This window comes from Melanostigma gelatinosum (assembly GCF_949748355.1).
Source record: "Melanostigma gelatinosum genome assembly, chromosome: 3".
NCBI lineage: Eukaryota > Metazoa > Chordata > Actinopteri > Perciformes > Zoarcidae > Melanostigma > Melanostigma gelatinosum.
In genome coordinates, this window is record NC_136636.1 from 26821653 (window position 1) to 26848037 (window position 26385).

Consider the following 26385-nt stretch of genomic DNA (forward strand, 5'->3'; position numbering starts at 1 on the left):
CCAGTGTGGGCGGAGATGCCCAGAGCTCCATCAGGTCATCTGAATGCTAAAAACAGATCCACCTCCTACTTTGCTTTGACCAATAGGCTCAAAAAGGAGGACCTAATATATGAACGCATGCGCACTCTGTCTAAGCGCCTTTTTAGCTTTTCATTCACTCCTACAGAGTGAACTTTTTAGGTCCGTGCACGTTTAACTGCTGGACATAATACTTCTGTCACAAATAAACCTTATTGCTTGAATTGAGCTAAACGCCTCGACCTAAGTCTGTTCACCTGAGTTTTCTCCTCAACATGAGTTTCATTCACAACAGTGACCATGACCATATGAACCATTTTAAGCTGCCAAATCCATGTGGTGTTATCAAAGAGAACAAACTTGTACTTTAAGTTGAAATATTTCCCGTCATCTAGAGGCTGAGAGAACAAATCAGCATACCTGCAAACTCATAAGAGCCCAAAAAAAAGGGGGGGGGGGGTGTTCCCCGGGAGAATTTTATTTTAAATACGGTCTTTAAAATGTATCATTCTGGTGTACTCTGAGAAGAAAATTAAATAAGACATTTACTTTGAGCAAAAAATAAATGAATTTATGATTCAGTTATTAATCAGTATTTCAGCTCTAGTTGAACAGCTGGCTAGTTAGCTATATTTTTTCATCAATATTATTAACCTTTATTTCGACAAAATCCATTGAGTTTTAGTCATAAAAACAAAGATAGCAAGAGTAGCGAGAACCATCGCCGATACAAAATAAAGTGATTAGTTTCCATAGTACCCTGTTACTGTATGGCTAACTATTAACTTCCACTGCTACTGTAAAGCTGTTAGTATTGTGGCCCATCTTCTATTTACAATTAATATGCATTCAATTCAGTTAATGTTTTTTAAATTATGCCGGTACAGGCTCCTTAACACACTCTCGCATTACTTCAGGGCCTTTGGGAGCAACTGCATGAGACTATTGGGACCGGAAGTACACTTGCTGTGGTCATTACAGTAAACCAGGCATGTCCAAAGTCCGGCCCGCGGGCCAATCACGGTTCATGTGAATGCATTATTTATGGTCCGCTAGCACAGTCAAAACGGAATGAATAAATCATACAAATTCAACATGCAATTCCTATTTTTACCTCATGGTGGCAGCACCACTCTGTAACTGTCTGGCTGTTTGAAATTGGCTCTGACCCTTGAACTGTCATGGCTACGGCAAGTAAAAAAAGGAAAGTCGATAATGAGGGCCGCCGCTTCCAGGAGAGGTGGAGATCGCAATATCTTTTTCACTTCAAACCGGAACAACTGTGTCTCCCTAATTTGTCATGAGACTGTTGCCTTGTTTAAGGAATATAATGTAAAGACACTACGAGACCAAACGTGCTAATGCTACAACAAGCTATCAGAGAGCATCCGTGGTAGAAAAGTGAAGCAACTCCACGATAACTTGGCCACACAGCAGCGGTCCCTTTCACATGAAAACATCATCAAAGTAAGCTGCGGAGTGGCCGTGGTAATTGCTAAACATGACAAACCTTTTACGGAATGTGAGTTTACAAAGACTGTGTTATGAAAATAGCAGAAAACATTTGCCCCGAGAAGAAGACAGAGTTTGCTAATGTTTGCCTGGCTCGTAACACTGAAGAGCTATCATCAGATACGAAGACACAACTTGATTTTTTTCGTGAGCCTGTTTCATGTGTGTTGAATTTAAATGTTAGACAACTTTTCATCACCCTCACTAAGTCATATTTAAGATTGTCTTGAGGTGAGAATATTGATCGGTTCCTATGTAATTAGCTTTTAGATGGCTTGTTCTTTGTTATCTGACTTTCAAGATGTGAAAGAAAGGCAGAATAGTTGTTGAGATGTGTTCACACATGAATGCTTACATTTGGTTACATTGCTATTTGCTGTCATTGAAAATAAAATGATAAAAGAACAATGTATGTGTAGGCTACTTGTATTGTTTAAAATAATGTCAGCAGGGACTGTTGGCCCTTCGGCATTTTCACATTATCAAATTTGGCCCTCTTTGAAAAAAGTTTGGACACCCCTGCAGTAAACAGTGTCTGGCAGTGTGATGAGAGGGCACGTGAGCCCTTGTTGCTGTACTTCATCTCATTGGAGCAGAGGCCGCAGTTAGCATACCCTGCCTTATCAATGTATTTAGAATACTGCGACAGCGGGAAGGTGTACTGCTCTCTCTCTTCACGTCTGTTTGGACCTCCACCTTTATCCAGCCCAGCTCCACTCACATCCCAGCCCTGCGTCACACACAACATCCTCTTCGTGAAGCTCTTTGACCACATCATCTCATCAGTATCTGGGCCTCATGTTTCAAGTTATTATCACCACGAAATCGCCTCATTGTACTTTGAGTAATAAAAAAAAACTGCAACCAGAACCGCCGGTGTTTCGTTTTAACGTTAATGCGTGACCGCGTGGACTGAACCGGAACACGGAGGGGGCTTCATGTTTCATCAAGTTACGCTTTTTCCTCCTAAATCGCGACAAATTTCCGCATGCAGTGGACGTTAACTTAACCCAGCAAGTCTGAACTTAAACTTTAACGGAGGGAAATGAAGACTGTGTAGACATCTTAACGCCGATTGGCCAAGACTCGACACGCAGCATCAAATATGTTTTATTGCGAAGATCACAACATCACCTGTTCTCCTTGTCTCACTCCAATCTGAGAAACGCTGGTTGGCCAGTTAACCCCCCCCCCCCCCCCAAAAAAAGAAAAACGACGGATACACACTATATTTTGATTCAAAACGGCCTATTTCGCCAAAAAGCGACACATTTGCAAATATGAAATCAGGAGAAGAAACATTTATTGCAACAGTCTGACTCCAAACTACATTAAAATGTATCAGCCGGAGCATGAACAGTGTTTGAGAACTGAGAGAATAAATAAAAAGTGAACCCACGTGCTCTTTGTATCCGGAATTCCGGGTTGAAAACAGCGTCCAGAAGTTCCCGCTGTCGCTTATTCTCCTCTTTTGAACGAGAGTTCCTCCTCGTACTCTGCTATCGTTCTTTCAAACAGACCAAATATCTCTTCATCAGCCGCAGTTAGTCGCCGGTTAACGAGAGATCTCAGCATCTCTACTTTAGACATTTTCACAAAACCACAGAAAGTTTCCCTCCAGACGAACTCCGTTAAAAACACCGTTTACTCTCATTAAGCTCTGACTCGCGTTGTGTTGGTCACTTCCGGTCCAGTCCGTCTGTTTCCAGGTAGCATGATAAGCTAACTTCAATAGCTTTATAGGCTACCATGAGATGAGTCCTCTTCGTCTTCCTCTCCTCTTTCTTCTTCTTCTCCTTCTTCTTCTTCTTCTTTCACTTTAATGGCGGACTACAAACCAACGTTTAAGGCGCCACCTACTGGACCGGAGTGTGTAACATCATGACTTAATGACAGTTATCATTTAAACACAATAATAATGTTATTTATAAATAAAATAAAATAATAAACTTCATATAGAAGTTATATTCTGTATATTGAACCCGTTCCATTCAAAATATTAAATAAAGCCCTTTTAAGCTGAACTTGTTTATCCTCTATTTCTAACGGTCCTTTGATGCTCCACTCCCTTCCTGTATCAACCACTCTGTTCTTCAGTCTTTCTCTTTCCACCCTGAACTTCCTCCACTCTATCAGCACATGTTCAGCAGTTTCCTTACTGTTGCATATCTCACATTTATCCCACTCTGTCTTTTTCATGATGTGTATAACGTGTCATTGAGTCCTGTATGTCCAAACCTTAATCTGAAAGTAACATCTTCTTTTCTACTTTTACTTCCATCACTTCTCACTCTGACTGACGTCTGCATTTTGTTGTAATTTCTACCCTTATTGTCATTATTCAAAATTTCCTGCCAATATGTAATACTTCCGTGCTGTATTACTGATTTTGCTTCTGACCTCCCAAAACAAATTTCTAAAATATCATTTTTGTTTGACGCTCTTTTCTCAAGTTTATCTGCAACCTCATTTCCCTCTATTCCAACGTGAGCCGATGCCCAACAGAGATGTACATCTATTCCTAAATGTTGTGAGTTCAATAATGATGTATAAACTTCAGTTAAAAGATCCACTCGTACTGTTTGACCGGATTGTATACTTTGTATTGCAGCTGCAGAATGTGAACACAAAACTACTTTCATTGGTTTGACCTCCTCCACCCACTGAAGACTGATGATGACTGCTGTCAGTTCGGCTGTGTACACTGATAACCTGTTTTCAGTGCTTTTAACAATTCCTTTGTTGAATTCTGGAATGTATATGCCCACTCCTACATGATTATTGTCTGAGTGTTTAGATCCATCTGTAATAATATTTATAGAATTAGAATAGCAATGTTGCTACTAATATGCTGGACTATGTTGTATGGTATCTAATTTGAACTGTTTCACTTTCCTGTTAACGTCCCATCCAAAGCTTTTCCCAGAGAATGTTGAGTACTCCCAACATTGTACAGGACAGTCGATGCTGTATTTCCCTTAAGTCCACCCTGAATACTAATCCAGTGTGATAGTGCTGACTCAGTTCTCCTCACATGTAATGGCAGTTCCCTGGATTCCACCAGCAATGCATCATGGGTGTGGTTTTGAGTCGGGAGATGAGTCAGAGGAAAAACATCCAGAAAAAAGGTGAACCGATAAAAGTCCATTCAGACAGGTTCTACGAGGAACATCCGGTTACGCTGCGACTTGGTGGGTAAAAGCCCTTAAACTAATAAAATAGAATATCATTACTCCTATCTTCAGTTAACTTCCATCTGGTACATATGTAACAGTTGTGGGTCATGGAACAAGACGACTCAAGTGATTGTTTTCCAACATTTATTTGTTGAAGACAAAATATCACCAATGAATTGCCTTCTGACCGTTTTCTGCCCCTCTGCTCCCTCAGCAACGTGTGATTGAATTCCTTTTCTTCAAATACACACTGACCAATCAGAGGTCGGTACGTGGACCATTAATGAATATTACATAATCACACAGTTTAAACTGACAAAGGAAAAAAAAGACAGCTGGTAATAAATGGCCCTTTGCTCTCCATTCTGGCGAGTCATCGTGGTCAGATGGCACTGTGTTTACTGCGTTTGGCTCGCGTTGTCAAAGGATTCAAGACGGGCACTGGGCAAAACTGACCTGCTCATTTTGTGCCGTATTTCTTAAACTTGATCATATGCAGCACGGATGTTATACTTTACTTAAAACTCATAAAGTTATGCTATAACGTACAATTGATGTTTATAACACATTATTCCATTTCAGAAGCGTAGAAATAATAATCTGTTGTGACAGTTGGAGCAGTTCTCTCTCTCTCTGAATAACTGAATAAAGTTAAGGTCGTTATAATGCGCTGTGTAACACAGGACTCATATTCTTCTTTTGCATGTTTTCTCGGTTATGATTACTACCAATACTAACAGTAAAAACTTGTAAACAACCATCCACAACTTCCCCAACACTGACAAACTCCCATCTGCCCATCAACCGTCATATTCATCATTTTTTAATTGTTTTTATCTTTGCTTATTTGTCATAATGAATATTATGACTTAATGAATATTATGATCTTCCTGTTTTCTTTTGCTTGTCATTCCAGTAGTTCGGCAAATGAAGCTAAAACGGGTGTTGCTGCCTTTGTTTGACCATTGCATGCGTCCATTGACCTAAACCACGTACACACTTTCTTACAAATACAAACTACAAAGGTATTTCTGTACACCCTGTCAAGACAAGCTCAGCAATAAAGTTTTCCATCTGGATCTACCGGACTATTTGTGATTTGACCGGTCACTTCAGTCTCGGGTGGTGATTTCTGGACCCTAAGTTGAGAGAGAAGCCACTGTCAGCCAACCTCTTTCTATTACCGTCTCTCATGTCAATCCACATGAACCAGATGTTTTGTTGTCGAACCGTTCTGGAGTTAATGAACAAGATTCCTCAGCAGCTCCTCATAACTTCTGTCTGTTCCTGTATTAAAGCTTGTAAGGGCCGACACTGAATCGGCCGTTTTCATGTACGTGTTTTCAATGACTGGGAAACTGGTCAACTCTTTTCCAGGTTTTCCAGGATGCATGGGAACCCTGGGTTTGTATGAACATGCGTACATGCTGCTTATGTTACTGGGCAACACTGGTGGGGTTTTATCTAAATTCAACTGCATCATGAAGTTAAGCAGAGATGAATAAAGAGGGACACAGCAGTGATGGTGCTCAGCAGTTTTTATTGACAACCAAAAACATTCTTATTAGAAATGTTACATTTCTTTAGACTTTTCTGACCTAATGTAAGCCATATTAGAAATGAATGCAATCTGTGAAACATGTAACTCAATCTCATTGATTACAAAACAGTCTCAGAGGTCACGTCCTCATTTGCATAGTTCCGGACAACACTTTCTACAACATGGCTCGGTGTTAGACTCATTTAACATGTTCAGGCACATACAGTATTATTGGTCAGTAGTGACTAATGAGAAACTAAAAGTTGATTTCATTGATTAGTCCGTCGTCCACATGACCCTGTCCATCCCTCTGCATGTCTCCGCTCCGTCAGTGTCCACACATGTCCGTGCCTCAGGCTGCAGCTGCTGTCTCGCCTCCTCTTCCTCCTGTGATTTCACCTAATACTCGATGGTGACCACCTTCGTCTTCAGGTATTCGTTGAGAGCCTCTTGTCCTGTCGGAGAGACAGAGACACCGACTGTAAGTATGGATATTAATCAACACTGTGGTAGGAACATGTATGTGTGCATTAAAATGTATCAACGTGTGGTCAATATCTGATATCGTAATCTGAAACATGTCTCCACTGTTAGTATGTGTTATCCAGATACCAATGCTAAATATATGCACACAACCAGTTAACCTTTTACGCACAGTTCACGCTTTGAAGAGACAACAGCTCAATAGTGTGCATGACAAACAGGATGCCGAGCCATGTGGTGAGGGAAAGGGAGCTGTCAGACAACACAATCAGTGGAGCTTCCACTGGGGACGGTTGTAGAGGAAGCCAAGAAATAAGTACACAGTTGGTTGTAAAAGATGGCTACCAAGACATCCGTTAGTCTCTTCTTCAAGGCGTTTACACATCTACCTGTTTCCTTGTTAACTGCTGAGCTTCAGAACACCAGCAGCAAGGAAATATTGAGATTTGGTGTAGATATGAATTCGAAAAATACAGTTATATAGCCAAAACACAGTAGTGTTGTATTGTAATGTATAGCCGGTAAAATAGAAACGCTTTATATTTCTTGTCCCTTGGAAAATATCTGGTGTACAGGATGTGATCTATCCCAGAATAGAGTGGAGCTCAGATGCTTTGTTGGTTTTATTGAATTTAAATAATGAGCAAATAAGTAGGATCAACCGGCATCACAGTTACAATCGGTAAAAACAGACATTCAGGAGCTGAGAGAAGTTAGAACTTACAATACAAAATGAAACTAAGACTGTTAATGAAGACGCATGTAGGCCTAAGGTACTTAAAAGAGAACTAAACGCGCTATCATTATGTCCGCCAGGAGATTATGTATTCGATCGTGTGTGTGCATCTCGGTGTCCGTTTGTCTGTCCACAGCTAATCTCGCATACTACTGGACCCATCGTCGAATATTTTCCGTGCTCATTTTGCTGACGGACCTCTCATGTTCCAGTGATTAACACTTTTGGAAAACATGTTTTATTGACAACATATTTAATTGACTGTTCTATACTCTTACTGACTGCTGACCGGTAGGGGCCGCACGTCATCAACTGCTGCTTCAGTTTGGACTCCGTTACGCAATACAAATGGTTCCTCTCTTAATGTGCAGGCGTAGTTAAGGCAAACCATCGCTTAGCTAATGACAAACTGAACAGAGCCCTTTATGTGAACAGGAGGAGAGCTAGTTAGCTGCTAGCGGCTGAGCTGGTACAGACAGCCACATGCGCAGAATAGCATTAAGCAAACAACATATAACGTGTTTATCAGTGAAAGATTTTGTTACATTGGAACAAAGCCAGGCTAAATGTTTCCCTGTCACCAGTCTTTATGCTAAGATAGGATAATCAGCTAGACATTTAGCATGCAGACGTTATCAAACTCCTAATGTTAGCGGCTATCCCAAAATGTCAAACTATTGCAAGTGTTACTGCAACCCTGGCCTAAATGTATCTTTATTTCCTTTACTTTAACTGCAGTGCTAATGATATTACAGCACATGAATAAAAGAACTACAGCTACTTGGTAACAGCAGCAGTTTTTCTTACCCAGGTCTTTGCCAAAGCCAGATTGTTTGAAGCCTCCGAAAGGTGAGGCCACATCAGTCTTGTTGTAGGTGTTGACAAAAACCGTGCCGGCGTTGAGTTTTTCACTGACGTACAGAGCTTTGCTGATGTCCCGCGTGAAAACACCCGACGCCAGGCCGTACTCTGTCGCGTTGGCCCTTCTCAGGACATCGTCCACCTCGCTGAGGCAGGTAGACAGAGAGGAAAGATTTGATCATGTGCAACACATTCTCACTCCCAACTCGCCAATTATCGCAGCTTGGTCAGTGGCCAGATGATCTAGCGTCAGTTTTGTACGTGTCAGGGATGATGTGTCAGTTTCCTGCATAGTGTCTTTTCAAAGTCAACTTCCAACATAGGTTTACTTACGCAACAAAAGTACTTGATTAGGTTTAGGCAACAAAAATACTTGTTAGGCTTAGAAAAACATTGTGGTTTGGGTTAAAGAACTGCGTTTCTTACCTAAAAATAACTTTGTTTGTTACATAACTGGCGTTACTAAAGTTTGGAAGTTACATAACAAATCGAAGGTTAAATAGGTTAAATTTGACTTGGTTTACCACAAGACAAAAAGTCCTGTTTGTTTGATCCATCCAACCCCTCAAACCCGCTCGATGCTGACTTTCTCTTTGCTATGCTATGCTATGCTGACGCAGATGGGTTTACATTGGAGCTAGTTGAAAGCACGGTGCGTCTCATACAAACACTAAAGGACGCCTCGGTATCAGACGCCCAGGCCACTGATCGATTGTTGGTATTTGACGAGTTGGGAGTGACAACGAGTTGAATTGTGAACGTTTTCTGAGCTGTGGTAAATGTGACAATATCGGGATACGAGTCAGTAAGTGGTCTCCAATTAGCCTCACCCGCTCTTGAACTTGGAGAGGATCATGACGGGGCCGAACGACTCCTCGATAGCGATGTACATGTGGTCCTGCACATCAACGAACAGCGTGGGCTCGAAGAAAAAACCTGCAAGACGGCACAATACAGACCTAGATGTGAAAATGATTATGGAATAAGCCAATCTGCATCGCCATCGTCACATCAGAAGTGGACCACACGGACTGGTTATCTTAGACTCACTACATCATCGAGCTGCAGTGCAGACAGCAATGCCTCACCTGGCCGCTGCACCTGTTTGCCACCACAGATCAGAGTGGCTCCCTCCTTGATGCCGGTCTGACAGTACTCCACCAGTTTGTCCAGGTGGGCTTTGTGGTTCTGAGGGCCGTGGTCTGTGGAGCGGTCCAGCGGATCACCAATCTTCATCTTCTTGATCTCATCAATCTGAGAGAAATGACAACCACGAAAATATATATATATATATATACATATACATATACACTCTTGATCTCTCATTTCAGTATTGAGCATCCTGTCCTCCAAGCTTGAGAATGGAAATAACCTCTAAAGTTAAACAAATCGATTTCATAAAGTGACTTGACCGGCAAGGGACGCAAAAGGACACGTATGTCTTAGGTTACCCCTTCTAATCAGCATTTACAGGCAGCATACAAACTAGGGCTGACTCTGAAGAGCAGACTGACAATTCGATCTCAGGAGCCGGATTCAACTGCAAATGAAATATTCAAATACTCTGAGATCCAGATCAGAAATAAGCACAATGCCTCGAGTTGTTCAGAAGAAATAGAGAAACATCAGCCAGTGTGAGATCAAAGGACACGTACCACTCTTTTCACAAACTGGTCATGGATGGTTTCTTCCACAAACAGTCTGCCAGCCGCGATGCAGTTCTCTCCCTTGTTGAAGAACACTGAGCTCATGCCCTGAAATACACAGTGTTTTACCTCCGCAACTATTTAAACGTGTGCAAAATGCCAAACAACACGCTCCCGTGAATGAACTTACCATGCGAACGGTCTTGTCCATGTCACAGTCAGCGAAGATGATGAGAGGGGATTTTCCTCCCAGCTCCAGAGAAACCTTCTTCACGTTGCTGACTGCGCAGCTGCAGGAGGACGCAGATGCGATGAGCGGTGATGTTACGTTTAGTTTGACAGGTTTTGTAAAAAGCTACTTTGCCTCTCACCTCTTCATGATATGTTTACCAATTTCAGTGGAGCCAGTGAAGCCCAGTTTACGGACGTCAGGGTGGTCGGACAGACGTTGACCCACCACAGCACCTGGAAGAGGAGGTTAATAACAACAGTTTAGCTTCATTATTAAAGGGTAACTTCGTTGTTTTTCAAAATGGACCCCATCCCTCATGTTTCGTTTGTCTAATGGGGACTAATGGGGACAGCAATAATTAAAATTGAGTCCAGTATTCAAGGAGAATGCTGCAGTTGGAGAGAAGAGTGTTTGTGTTGTCAGAGTTTGTTTTGTTAGAGAACAGAAAGAATAGCTTCGTGTTATTTAAAGATTTTCAATGTCATGGCTGAATATTTAGCCGATTTAGAAAATGTGGATGTGACGTGGGATTTAAGAACGAGACTTCTCTGAGCGACACAATAAGAAAAGGTTTTATTTCTCTGTAGGCTTCTTTCCATCATGTTTTCTTTCTAATAACAATCGGAGCACCTTTAGTGGACGTACATAGACGGTGAGGAGTTGCTCGAGCGATTGCTTTAGTGGCTGCAGTCTGCAGCGTTCTCCTTCAACACTGGACCAATTTCAAAACTTGTCCACATCGTCAAAAAAAGTTACAATTTAATAGTTATATTGGAAAAACGTTTATGTAGACAGTTAGAACATTTTTACAATGTATATTGAAGAGGGACATCAGAGGTGATTTAGAAGTTGGTGGAGAAAACCCCTGTATACACAACAAAATACGTACCATAAGTAAAGATGCACACTCCTATGCACATAACTGGAAACCACTTGTTGAGAAGTGAATGCAACGTAGCGGGGGAGGGAGACTGCGACATCTAGTGGCCGAACTTTAACTTCAGACTCATGTTTTTGATGTTACAATGTCGGCCATATTGCCCAGAGAACAGTTGTGTTGCTGCTGTTTACTGTCCTCAATAAAAGAAAAAGCACTACAGGAGCGCGCTGCTGTTTTTGTTTTGTCCGGTTTTTCATCCCAATAATCATCCCTGACGGTGTCTGTTCCTACCTGATCCAGGCAGAATGTTAATCACTCCTTTGGGCAGTCCTGCCCTCGCCGCCAACTCAGCGAACTTCAGCGCTGTCAGTGGAGTCACCTGGGAACAAAAGACTGCTCAAGACTGCTGCAGGTCAAAATGTAGTTTATGACCAAATACCTGCAAAACGAAAAAGACATTCCCACCGGCCTTAGCCGCTAAAAGCATGCCAAAATAAGACGTGGCAAACATTACACCTGTTTAACAACAGCATGTTAGCATTTAGCTCAAAGCACTGCTGTGCCTACGTAGAGCCTAGTGGAGCTGCTAGCATGGCTGCAGACTCTCTACCATCTATTCTACGTAGAGCCCTGTGTGGTCGGAGCCTGGCTGCCACTGTGGAGGCTGACCTGAGCGGGTTTGAGGACCACGGTGTTTCCGGCCGTCAGGCAGGCTGCTGTCTTCCACGCCAGCATCATCAGCGGGTAGTTCCAGGGAATCACGATGGCACACACCCTGAGAGGCACGAAAGGGAAGAGGTCCGCATTCAAAGCAACACCTTTAACTCAGGTGCTGAATGGACTCGTTTTGCTTCTGAGTTACTGTTTTACAGCAAACTAAAGTTTTTCAGGTAGTGTGTGTGTGTGTGTGTGTGTGTGTGTGTGTGTGTGTGTGTGTATATATATATATACATATATATATATATATATATATATATATATATACATATATATATATATATATATATATGTATATATATATATATATATATATATATATATATATATATATATATATACACATATGTATATATATACATATATATATATATATATATATACACATATGTATATATATATACACATATGTATATATATATATACACATATGTATATATATATACACATATGTATATATATATATACATATATATATATATATACATACATATATATATATATATATATATATACATATATATATATATATATATATATACATATATATATATATATACATATATATATATATATATATATATATATATATATATATATATATATATATATATATATATATATGTATATATGTATGTATATATATATATATATATATATATGTATGTATATATATATATATGTATATATATATATACATATGTGTATATATATATATATATATATACATATGTGTATATATATATATATATGTATATATATATATATATATATATATATGTATATATATATATATATATATATACACATATGTATATATATATATACATATATATATATATATACATACATATATATATATATATATATATATACATATATATATATATATATATATATATATATATATATATATATATATATATATATATATATATATATATATGTATATATGTATGTATATATATATATATATATATATATGTATGTATATATATATATATATGTATATATATATATACATATGTGTATATATATATATATATATATATACATATATATATATATATATATATATATATATATATATGTATATATGTATGTATATATATATATATATATATATATATGTATGTATATATATATATATATATATATATATATATATATGTATGTATATATATATATATATGTATATATATATATATATATATATATATATATATATATATATATATATATATATATATATATATATATACATATATATATATATATACATACATATATATATATATATATATATATACATATATATATATATATACATATATATATATATATATATATATATATATATATATATATATATATATATATATATATATATATATATATATATATATGTATATATGTATGTGTGTGTGTGTAGGTGTGTGTGTGTGTGATGATGCAGATATGCTAAATACACTCTCTCACCCTATTGGCTCCTTCTTGGTGAAGGTGAGGTTACGATTGGGCCTGGCCTGGTTGATGGGAATGGTGCTGCCCTGTGACAAGAGGACATCATTTATTTCAATATATTTCTCAACATCACATTGCTGGCAGGCCATACACGACGATCATTTGGTGGCTTTACATGTTCACGGTGAGTTTGATCTCATTTCACGAGTGACATTAAAAGCGGCGGTCTTACTTGGATCTTGTCACACCAGCCAGCGAAGTAGCGGAAGGTCTGGATGGACATACCCACGTGAGTCTTCAGGGCCAGAGTGTAGACAGCCCCGGAGTCGATGGCTTCGATGGTGGCCAGCTCCTCCTGGTGCTCCTCCATCAGGTCAGCCAGCCTGTGGGGGGTGTGGGGGGGAAGGTCACCAGCATTTTCTTTTTACTGAATATATTTGCAAAGAAAATAATAAAATCTTTACATTTGATTGTTGAATCACTGAGATTTAACGAACACGTTAAATGCATTTCTTTCCTCATGAAACATTTTGCACAGCGAGTTTCTTTTTGAATACTTTGAAACCTGCATTGTTTACATGGCGGACGATGTTGTCGTGATGTCACACATTGGTTTGTGGGCTCAGTTTTGGCCCTCGCCATCTAGACTTTTTGCAACCAGTGAACGGAAGTGACCATATTTGGAATGCAGAAGGGTGACGTAGAGACGCCGTATACGGCTCTGGTAGTGACCTGTCAATCACAACATAGCCCTGCCCTAACGGTAAATGGACCACAAGGTACTAAATGAACATCATGCTGTATTGAAGAATTCAAACTTGTGATTGAGACCAAAAACTCATGTTTTAAATCAAGAGTGAAGTAGAGTAATTTCTATACAACCAGAGGAGTCACCCCCTGATGGACATTAGAGAGAATAGAGATAGATAGATAGATGTAAACTTTATTTATCCCCAGGGGGAAATTCATTTGTAGCAGCAGCAATTTACAGAGTAAAATATAACATATGGAATGCACAATATCTACAGTACAATAAAATACCAGAGCAGATATTGAATTGAAGGAATAGATTTATAAAAAATTAAAAATAAGCTAGAATAGAATAGAAATAGAAATGCACAGTATATACCATGAATATAGTGGTATTAATTAAATAAAATGAGCAACTAGTAAACTAAACTAAACAACCTGGACAGTAGAGCCAGGATCACCAACAACAAGCAACAGCCGTGTAGCGTTGTAGTCATGTGAAGGACGACGATCTGGCCCGAGGTGTTTCATTATAAAGTCTAATGGCAGTGGGCAGGAATGTTTTTCTGAATCTGTCCTTGTGACAGCGGAGCTGGATCAGTCTGTTGGAGAAAGTGCTCCTCTGTCCCTGCAGGAGGTGGTGGAGAGGGTGGTCCGGGTTATCCAATGTGGATAATAGTTTCTTCAGTGTCCTCTCCACCACCTCTTCCAGATTGTCTTGTCTGCAGCCAATGATGGAGCCGGCCTTCTTAACTAGTTTGTTCAGTCTGTTGGTGTCTCCGGCTCCAATGCTGCTCCCCCAGCAGACTACAGAAGTACAGTGCACTGGTCACAACAGACTGATAGAACATCTCCAGCATCTTGCTGCACACGTTGAAGGATCGAAGTTTCCTCAAGAAGAAGAGTCGACTCTTCCCCTTCTTGTACACAGCGTTGATGTTGTTCTTCCAGTTCAGTCTGCAGTCGATGGAGACACCCAGGTACTTGTACTCCTCCACCATGTCCACATCCTCTCCCAGAACTCTCAGCGGTTGTGGAGACGTCGTCTTCCTCCTGAAGTCGACCACCATCTCTCTGGTCTTGGTCACGTTCAGACGCAGGTGATTTCTACCGGCCCACTCCACAAAGTCCTCCACTACTGCCCTGTACTCCTCCTCCCGTCCGTCCCTTATACACCGACCACTGCAGAGTCATCAGAGAACTTCTGCAGATGCATGACACACAGTTGTACTGGAAGTCAGTGGTGTACAAGGTGAACAGGAAGGGAGACAGAACAGTTCCCTGTGGGGCTCCAGTATCACTGACCACCGTATCAGACAGCACACGGCCCAGTCGGACAAACTGTGGTCTGCCCGTGAGGTAGTCAGTGATCCAGGAGACGGTGGATGCGTTAACCCCCACCACCCGCAGCTTCTCACTCAGCAGCACTGGTTGGATGGTGTTAAATGCACTGGAGAAATCAAAGAAAGTGATTCTCACAGAGCCACCGGTTCCACCCAGGTGCGACTGAGCTCGTTGCAGCAGGTAGATGATGGCATCGTCCACCCCCACATGCGGCTGGTATGCAAACTGCAGAGGGTCCAGTGAGGATTTCACCTGCGGCCGGAGGCGGGCCAAGACCAGCCTCTCCAGCACCTTCATCACATGTGATGTGAGGGCAACTGGTCGGTAGTCATTGAGGCCAGATGGTGTCATCTTCTTTGGTTCAGGAACCAGGCACGACGTCTTCCCCAGCACCGGGACTTCCTCCTGCTTCAGGCTCAGGTTGAAGAGGTGTTGAAGGACATTAGACAGCTGGATGGTGCAGGTCTTCAGGACCCTGGGGCTGATGCCATCAGGTCCAGCAGCCTTGCCTTGGTGGAGTCGCTCCAGCTGTCTTCTCACCTGGCCAGTCGTCACAGAGAGGGGGGGGGGGGAGGGGGGGTCATAGTGTTGGTGGTGGCAGAGCCCTTAGAAGTGGAGAGCTCTGAGTCCATGCAGCTCACCAGGGGGGACAGAGGGGGAGGTGTTTGGGAGGTGTGGTGTGTGGAGGAGACAGATGAGGGCTCAGAGCTAAACCTATTGAAGTGACAGTTTAGCTCATTGGCCCTCACCAGGGAGCCCCCTGGTTGTCTGCCTCCAACCTTGAAGCCGGTGATCTGCTTCATCCCTGACCACACCTCCTTCACGTTGTTCTGCTGGAGTTTGGCCTCCAACTTCCTCCTGTAGGTGTCCTTGCACTCCCTGAGCTTCACCCTCAGGTCACGCTGGACTCTCCTGAGCTCGTCCCTGTCCCCAGACCTGAAAGCTGCTTTCTTCTTGTTAAGAAGAACTTTCAGGTCACTGGTAATCCATGGTTTATTGTTGGGAAAGCAGCGTACAGTCCGGGATGGAATGGCGGTCTGTTCGCAGAATTTAATGTATTCAGTGATACAGTCTGTCATGCTGTTGAGGTCCTCCCCATGTGGTCCACAAAGCACATCCCACTCCGTAGACTCAAAGCAGTCCTGCAGGGCGTCGATAGCCACCTGAGACCACCTCCTCACAGCCCTGGTGGTCACAGGCAGCCTCTGCACCAGAGGAACATACCTGGGTGTCAACAGGATCAGGTTGTGATCGGACCTGCCAAGGGGGGGGGAAGGGCAGTGGCACTGTATGCATCCTTAGCATTAGCATACAGTAGGTCCAGAGTTTTATTGTTCCGAGTGGGGCAGTCAACATACTGGTGGAAAGTTGGCAGGGCTTTATCCAGATTGGTGTGATTCAAGTCTCCCATAATAGTCAAAAACGCACCAGGATGTTGAATCTGCAGTCCAGATACAGTGGAGTGGATGGTGTCCACTGCTGCCTCAGCGTCAGCTGATGGGGGGGGGGGACGTACACAGCCACAACAATGGCGGACGTGAACTCCCTCTGCAAATAATATGGACGCATCCCCACGGCCAACAGTTCAATGTCCGGGCTGCAGAAGCGTTCCTTCACACACACATGCTCGGGATTGCACCACCTCTCGTTCACATACACTGCAATCCCGCCACCTCTCTTCTTACCGCTCTGTACAACTCTGTACAACGAATGCAGGTTTAAGACACTTGAGCATTGGCTTCACTCTTCAGAACTGGAGGTTTCTGCCTGTTGCTAGCTAGCAGTCTTCTTCACTGGTGTTGAAGGCACGTTGCTACATTTCTTGGAATTTTTCTCGAACTGGACCTCTCCATTAATTGAAAACCCCTGCCTTAAAGAGTTAAGTTTAGTAATAAACAAAACAAGAGCACTGACTTGTAGATCAGTCGGCCTCTGTCTCTGGGGTTCATCTTGCCCCACTCTCCCTCTTCAAAGGCTTCCTTGGCAGCAGCCACTGCCTTGTCCACGTCACTTATCTGGGCCAGAGACACGTCACAGATGGCCTGCGGGGCAACGGACGCGGGACGTCAAATCACAAAGCCAGCAGGGAGGACACTGGTACAATTTGAAAACTGCTGTTGGAGAGTTTAAAATCTGTAAAACCTGCATTACGTCAAAATCATTTGCGCTTAATATTGTTCTAACGAGCGCTAATATCTAATCAAATTTCATTTGCTAATACCCGTAACCTAGCAACCTATAAACAGCTGCAGCCACCAACACCAGAAACAAAAAACAACAACTTTAATTTGGCCTTGAAAATACAAAGAAATAGTTTATAACCGCGTTCATTTTGTCCGTCTCGTACCAAGCCGTCAGTGGGGTTGATGGTCTTGTACGTCTTCCCTCCCTCTGCATCGACAAACTCTCCATTAATGAACAGCTGGTGAGGCATCTTTATGGTCATGTTGTTGGTGTTCTTCTCCACCTGAGGGGTCAAACAGTGATCAAGAACGTAAACACGTGGTCTTCTCGAGGGCCAATTGGGAACAAGCACCATCCGGTAACAGCCACTCACATAGTCCACGACCAGTTCCTCCTCGTCGTCCTCCCCTCGCAGCTTCCTCACACACATCTGGATGAAATCCCGGAAGGTGCAGTTCATGTAGACGTCCTCGTTCTGCAGCTGGCAGCTACTGGCCCGCAGCTTCACCTCCTCCACGAGCCTGGAGGAGAAAGAAAACGTATCCATCGGGATTTCTCGGTCCTAAGTGACATTTAGCGATTACGAATTAAGTCGCAGAGCTTCAAGTATCTGTCGAAGTGGGACGTCGGTAAAGTGAACACGCGAGTGAACTGATCAAATGATGGAAATTGCTAGTGTTTAGGAAAATCCATTTTCGACGGCCACCGCGCCAGTTAGATAAATCCATCTTCCCCTTCATTACCTGACCACATCCATGGAAGCAGCGCCGGACTTGAAGAAATCAGTGGAGTCTTCAATGTGACTGACATTAGACAGAATGCTCTGCCACACCGCCTGTGAGGAAACATTGCCAAGAGTCAAACAGGGCTTTTTTTTACTGGATAAACACACAGCTATTTTGTTCATCTGCCCCACCCTCATCTGCTCAGCGAAGGTCTTCTCCTCCTCCGTGAGCTCCACGGCGGCGCTGCTCCCCGAGCTGAAGAACTGCGCCGCAGCGATCATCTTCCCGTCCTCGAACTGAAGATTCTTCACCAGCAGCTGCAGAGAGACAGAGAGCATGACATGATCATGATGACGACACAGGTGTCATCTAGAGATACGCTTTACAATAGATGGATAGAAACCTTACTGTCATTAGCAGGTTATATTACAACCACCAACAGTCATACCTTCAAGGACCTTAATGTATTGTCACATAATGTCAAATAACAACAAATAAAGGCTAAACTACCGCGGAATCCGCACCAAAACAGCAGCTTGCAACAGGAAGTGCCTCTACTAGCTACCGCTGCCCTTGAGCTTGCCCTTTCTCGACTTCTGACCTGTCGCCTCCCCAAATTGCGCAACTGTGACGCTGGCAGCCTCGTGGGGAGGGGGGGAGCTACGCTCATGTGATTGGTTGAAAATAAGAATGTTGAAAAAAACGCATTTGCAAATCCAGCAACGTCAGGACAGTCTCAAAACCCACAAATAAATGTGTAGCGATCCACAAATAAATACATACAAATCCACAAACAAATAGAAAAAATCCACACAGAAATACATACAAATGCAGAAATATATTTGTGATTTTTTTTTACATTTATATAAATCGTAATTTATTTATGTGTGCATTGGAATGTATTTGTAAATCCTTCTGTGTGCATTTGTAAATCGAATATATTTGTGAGTCTCTGTGTGCATTTGTGAGTCTTTCTGTGTGCATTTGCGAGTCTTTCTGTGTGCATTTGTGAATCTTTCTGTGTGCATTTGTGAGTCTTTCTGTGTGCATTTGTGAATCTTTCTGTGTGCATTTGTGAGTCTTTCTGTGTGCATTTGTGAATCTTTCTGTGTGCATTTGCAATTATTGAGACTGATCTGACCCCATAGATTAACACAAATCATGTGATGGCACGACCAACTGAGAAATTTGGAAAAGTTAGTCTGCAGCCCTGTTTTCTAGGACTAATCTAAAAGAGAAGTCTGTCCGATAAGCATCATTTACTCCGATTTCAGGGTTCCTGGATACACCGTTAGTTGCACAGCGGACTACCAATCACAATCCTTCTTGATGGATTTACCAAACAACCAAAGCAGCCCCACTAGTGCTCTACCAGATCCTGAAAATAAGCTTGGAACAAGAGAAAAACACAGGAAAGGAAAAAACTCAACATCAGCCGTCATCTCATCATCTTGTGAACATTCCTGCATTTCCTACATGTTTATCGCAGGAAAAAAAAAGTAATTTATTTCCAATATGGTTCAGCCCTACCTGCAGGTTTTTCTAGTCACGGATGATACAGGTTCTGCAGTGTCAGGGCCTAGTCACAGAGCTGAGATAGGCAAACACATTGTGTTTGGATTGAACAAACCAAACAGTGAGTCAGTCTCACGCCAGGTTCGTCCATTAATGGTCAGGATTTACTTTATGAAATTATGTCAATACACTAAAAAATAAGAAAAAGGTGCCGCTGGGGTCATATTCTACTAACTCGAGAAGATGGCAGTAACGCAACACTACGGATAAAAGCTGCCGTAAACTTCATAGAAGAAGAAGGCGAACACCGTCGTTGACTTACCGCCTTGCTGTCATTGCCAAACAGCACCAGGCCTGTCTTGGTGACGATGCCGGGGCGGCTGGCTCCGGGGATCTCCAGGGGCTGACCGTTAGCCGCGGTGCCGTTATCCACCAGAGCGGAGCCGTAGAAAGTCACTTTCTACAGAAAGAGCGACACTCTGGTGAGGACAATGTCTTATAAAACTCAACACATGCTACTGGCATTAGACATGCTTGTGGGTGTTGTTTGACAGAAGCCAAAATCCCAACCTAACTATTTATTTTCTTAGCTTCTGGGTACGTATTTCTTAAAAAACAAAACACCGTTTATCAAACCCAGAAACTGTAAAAAACTACATTATTGCCGGATTTCCAATGGTCCTTGAACGAATCATGTGTGGAGAACGCGTCAGTCAAGAAAAATAACCAAATCTGACCTTAAACCCCTTTATTCTATTATTATATATGTATATGTTATATTCTATTTCCCTAAAAATAAACCGTTCACTTTAACCAAATCCTGTAAATAACAATAAATTCTGCGCTTCTCAATGCGACTGGGAACCTACGATTGACTCGGCTGTCATGTGACCAAAAAAAATAAGAAAAAGGAAGAAAAATGTTTAGTGTTTAGATTCCAAAATTCATAATTGTGAAAATGCCAGAATAGATAGTTTTTGTTCTAACTGAGCATTGAAAAACACGGTCCAGATGCTGCGTTACCTGTCCATCAACCTCTGTCCAGGCACCAGGCACTTTGTCGTTTCCTCGGATCCAGTTGTGGAGAGCTTCAGCAGACTGGTTCCAGTCAATCTGCCAACAAACAGAAGAATCCGTCATTATGTCTTAACATTAGGGGTGTAACGGTACGCGTATTTGTATTGAACCGTTCGGTACAAGGCTCACGGTTCGGTACGCATGACGAACCGACTACGTTTAAAAAAAAAAAGAATTTAAAATTTTTTTTTTGTATTTTTTTAAAAACCTTTATTTAACCAGGTAGTCCCATTGAGATTAAAAATCTCTTTTGCAAGATGTAAGTAACAATACAAGATGTAAGCAAGATGTAAGTAACAACACTACATAACATTAAGGAGCAGTTTTTGTTTTTTATGCTGATGTGTTGCTAAGAAGACACCCCAGAAGATGAGTCACTCAGGTATAGTTCCATCATTGTTCAAAGTCAAAGAATAACTTCATGATGTTAGTTGTAATGAATAAATATATTTTAAAATCAAGTACATTTCTCTGCATTTATAGTTTTCTACTGTACCGAACCGTACCGAACCGTAGCTCCACTGTATCGTACCGAACCCAACCGTGAGTTTTGTGAACCGTTACACCCCTACTTAACATGTAATATACAACCCAATTTAAAGCACTAAAATGTTTTACTTGAAAACCATTCATCGGAATGTATGTAGTTTGAATTCCGCTCTTTCCAGGAGGTCATTGAAAGTTTTGATTCTATTCAGGCTTAACTGGTTATTCTCAGCAGGACTAATGTTCAATTTGTACAACGTTGAACATTTTTAGGCGCCCAAAATGTTACAATTAACTTTCATGAAGTGAAAACAAACTGTGAAAGGGTTCAAGTCCAAAGACGAAAACACGGACAACTCCCAGACCGGACAATGCTGTGATACAGACCTGTCAATCACAGTAGCCCCGCCCTAAAGCATCCCATGCTTTATGATCTGTTTGACTCTAAATGGACCATAATTTAGTAAATGAACACCATGCTGTATTGAAGAAGACTTGAAACTAGAGATTGAGACATAAACTCATGTTTACAATGTTTACTGAGGTAATAAATCAAGAGAGAAGTAGAGTCATTTTCTCATAGACTTCTACACAATCAGAGGAGTTTAAGGCTCTTCCGCATTGGCTTCACTTTTTAGAACTGGAGATTGTCGCCTGGAGAGAACTGATCTGTCTGGATGTCATTGTATATTACCTTAGCGTTGTCTTTCTTCTGAATGCACTCATATGTGGCCCCCTCTTGTGGCTGGGTGATCCTCGGGGCCTTCCCTTCTGCGATCAGCCTCACTGCATCCACCTGGAACCAGACAATGCAGTTCAAGTCACTGCTGTCTTTATGGACTTTGCCATCCTGCTGTTTGTTATGTTGGGGAAGTGGGGCAGGAGGGTCCACAACACCAGTGATTCTCAACTGGTGGGTCGTGATCCACTTTTGGGTCGCGGACCCGTTTTCAGTGGGTCGCGGGCCATTGCCTGGCAAAAAGGCTACTGGGCTACTGTAGAGGGACTGCGGTGGTCCAACAAAATCAATAAACTCAATCAACCAACTGTGGAGTTATGATAAAGTATACCATTCATCTATATCAACTTCATAAGGTCATAATAATATAACCATATTTGTGACTTACAGCTTATTGTGAAGTGCTTTCCTAGAGACCAAAACTCTGAATTACTATAGATCTGTATTGTTTTGTCATTCCTACACTTTCCAAATTCTGATGTTAAATAATGTACCCTTTAAACAGACAGAGCACTTGCTATAAAAATATGTTACACCACAGTGTGTAATGGAATGTCTTTACAATAAACATGTTTTTTTCTCATACCAACTCAGCCCACAACACCTCACTCAGCCTGTGTTTTCTCCACCCATGATGCCTTGTCCCATCACCACACTTACTGTGCCTTTGACCCCCTCTGGGTAGAGAAATCTATTGTAGATTGTGTTGACGGTGTCATCGCGTTCAACATCACACTCCCTCTGCAGCAGGATTGGTCCGGTGTCCAGTCCGTCATCGGCCCAGAACACCGTGAACCCACCCTTTTTGTCACCATGGATCAGCGTCCTGTGTGTCAGAGACGGCAGGTAAAAAGCCTGTCGCCCACAACGGCCCCAACCTAATGAACGTCACGTGACTCACCAGTTGATCGCTGAGGCTCCCCTGTGGCGAGGCAGCAGGGAGGGGTGGTAGATGACGGAGCCGTGCTTGGGCCGGTCGATGACCTCCATGGGGATGAACTGGGAGCAGAAGGGCAGGACGTTGAGCTCGGCGCCAGTGGCCTCGTACTGAGCCACCACCTCCGGGATGGCCTGGCCCTTCACACGCCAGCGGGGGAACTTGAAGACGGCGACGCCATCCTTCTCCGCCTGAGTTGCTGTGGTAGAAAAGAACGATCGAACTCTTAAAATTGTGCCATAAAGATTAATACATGAGTTTCTTTCTTTGTTTTTTTTTTATTCATCCCTCAATTTTTTGTTAGATTAATCAATTCATTGTCAGAATAGATGGATTATTGTCCATCAGACCTCAATTCAAACAGTCCAGAATCCCAAAGTGATTGAAATAATGAAAATAAAAATGTGATATGAATGAGATGAAATACATTTTACTACATTTTTATTGTCAGATCCACAAACTGAGTAAAAATGTAAAAATGAGTTTGACGCTCATACAAATGAGTGTTCTGATAGGATTCTCATTTGAGAGGATGAGCCCTTTATCAATTTGCTTCGTGTCTGCTCAACAATCTCTACCTCCATCGGAAAACATAAGCAGCTCATGCTGACCAATCACAGTTCATCCATCCATCCATGAAACTTTACAGGGTTGAGAGAAACTGGAGCCGATCCCAGCTGACGTTGGGCGAGAGGCGGGGTACGATCCGGACACGTCACCAGTCAATCACAGGCTTACATATTGGATCTCTACCACTGGACAAAAAACCCACGAACACCCACTGACATCTGGCTTTTGTCTTCAGGGGGAAAGGTTACAATCAGCTATTATTGCCGGGACAAACGACAAGTCTTAATCGGCCGCGGCTCCAATTGGCAGTGATGGAAATATAGTCGCCGATGCTCATGATGCTGTGAGACGTGTGTTGAGGTGAATATATCATAACTAAATCTAATCATGTCCAAAACAAACAATTGCTATGGTCTGCTCAAAGCCACCAGACTCCAGTTGGACAACAGTCATTTTAACTCGCTGATAATCTAAACACATTTCCTTCAAACGGAAACGTCTGGTTTGACTGGAAACAGAGTAAAACTCATCAGCTGTCTTGTTAGGCTTTCTACTGTTCCAACAATCACCAACTCTAAACCCTTAATTCAGACAGTTAGATGTGAACAGTAACAGCCGATATACAGTATGTGCACCTCAAAGCCACCAGACTGTAATATTACCTCGCTGATTATTGAAAAACACTAATTTGCATTAGAAACTAAATAAAACGCTTTAAAGTAAAAGTAAAAGTCTTTGTTAGTGTTTCAACTGTTCCAGCAATCACCAACTCTGGTTTGAGTTTGAAAGAGATACTGAATAAGTAATCTATATAAAGTAACCAGGCTTGTTTTTAATGGCCTCCGTGCTGCTCACCAACAATAAAACAGAATTGCCGGATATAAAGATAGCACACAGGTGATGACACACTGCACTTGAACACCAATACAAATGACTGTGCAACTGTGATAAGACAGCGAGATGGATCTTTTTTTTTTTAGTGAACTGGAGCAAAGGGATAAAATTGGTGGTGTGAAGAGTTCAAATTTAATTTGGCCCCATCCTGACTCCACAGCTCCACAAGCTGGTAGCTTGACAGCTGTGAGTGCTAACAATAGCCATGTTCGTTGTTTGTAATCATAAACAAATTATAAATTATGATCATTTTGGGTGAATGGCTTCGGAGGGACGTGATGTCAGCGTTTGGAGCTAACACTGCCAGCTACTTTCAAACAGTTAGCAACACTGAGTTTTTAAGTTCTACCACAGTCTTATAGTTTCTCCGATGTTGCCGACCCAATCTTTCCTATTTCACTTTAACCGGTCCTAAAGTCAAGCCCTTTGTCAGTCAGTATAGTTCTCACCCAGTGGATCAGCCTTGCCATCCTTGTCAGGGATGGTGAAGACTCCTACGATGGTGTGGCCGTCCTTCCTCAGCTCCTTGTAAACCTCCTGGCCGAACAGACTCTGTCCAATCACTGCAATCTTCATCCTCACACCGCACTGTGTTTTAAAAGAGGCGGCAACACACACCAGGAGGAACACAACATGTGTGTGTATTCAGTACAAGGAATCAAAGTAAATGGATTATGTGAGAACAAAACACATTTCATATTGCAAGTGAGGGCTTCTTGGGCTGAGGTTCACATCCTGAATATCATGATGTGTTGTGCTTCTGTTCGGTTTGTATATGTGCAGGCATTATATCACGATAAAGCTCTGCGGTTCAGGGTTGTTTTGAAACAAGTGAGTGGTCAGTGGTCACCCCCCCCCCCCACACACACACACACTCTCTCTCACACGTTACGCAAACATGTCAAAGTCTTTCCTGTGTGACTGGGTCCATAGAGCAAACTAATCAGCTCTATGGTGGTTCCATGCTATAAATCATGCAAAAAAAAACTAAGACTGTGCACATGCAATATATATATACACACACAGTATATATACATATATAACAAATATTATATTAACTATTTTGTCATATAAATATATATTTGTACATAACAACATCAATATATGATCACTACCAAGCAACCATTTCCAAAATTTAGAATGTACCGTATCATACCGTCTGATATATTTATCATTTAGAATCTAGAATAATCAAAAAGTGCCCAGTCATCATGACTGTCTTGAGTGGTACAATCAGTGTTTGCCCGTTTGTTGACCCCGAACAGAGAGGGGCGGGGCCGGCTGTCCCGCTAACCAATTAAATCCCTCAGTGTGGCTCGTGTCTCCGGTGTTGACCAATCAAATTCCCGGAGGAGTTGACGGGCTTTGACAGCCCATTGAACGGACAGCAGCCACCCCAGAAAGACAGTTCAAGTCATTCATGTCAATAGTCGGGCGCTATCTTCACCACACACGTGATCAAGTCACGTGCAGCCATACTGTGGAGTTTAATTTCCTCAACAGGTGCTGCAAACACCAACAGTGTCATATTACAAATACAAATCATTTTTGTACCAAATAGGTACTCTGCACTCTCATTTAAAAGCCCAAATAAGCCGTGAAAATAATTATGAAAGAGAGGAAAGCAAGTGAAGTATGTGCCCTTACCCTGCAGACCCAGAGCTCCTCTGCTTTGAAAGAGCGATTGGACGGAGGGCTTTGGTTTTAATTTCCTTCCCCCGACCAGAAGGGCAGGCGGACCATTGCATAACATGCAAATGAAGCAGAGTGATTGGACGGGGCGGGCCGCGAGGCTGCAGGGGGCAGCCTATCGGCTTCTAATGTGTTTGAGGCAGCCCAATAACGCTGGGAAATGCCAACTTTGATAAATCATACGAGAATATTACAAATGGCCCGATG

General features: G+C 42.0%; 1 protein-coding gene across 1 annotated transcript; it reads right to left on the bottom strand.

The window, feature by feature from the left end:
- Positions 1–6298: 6298 nt before the first annotated feature.
- On the bottom strand, positions 6299–26166 carry aldh1l1 (aldehyde dehydrogenase 1 family, member L1). The gene is made up of 23 exons (XM_079266226.1): positions 26134–26166; positions 24936–25074; positions 22987–23221; positions 22746–22911; positions 22041–22142; positions 20807–20896; positions 20106–20243; positions 18460–18585; positions 18287–18378; positions 17917–18064; positions 17707–17826; positions 17274–17401; positions 13498–13648; positions 13281–13351; positions 11754–11859; positions 11376–11463; positions 10344–10437; positions 10163–10262; positions 9982–10080; positions 9415–9580; positions 9157–9262; positions 8273–8472; positions 6299–6701 (listed from the first exon to the last, which is right to left on the bottom strand). The coding sequence occupies exons 2-23, from the start codon at positions 25060–25062 to the stop codon at positions 6646–6648; spliced, it is 2709 nt and encodes a 902-aa protein (XP_079122352.1). The 5' UTR covers positions 25063–25074; positions 26134–26166; the 3' UTR covers positions 6299–6645.
- Between the last annotated feature and the right edge of the window lie 219 nt (positions 26167–26385).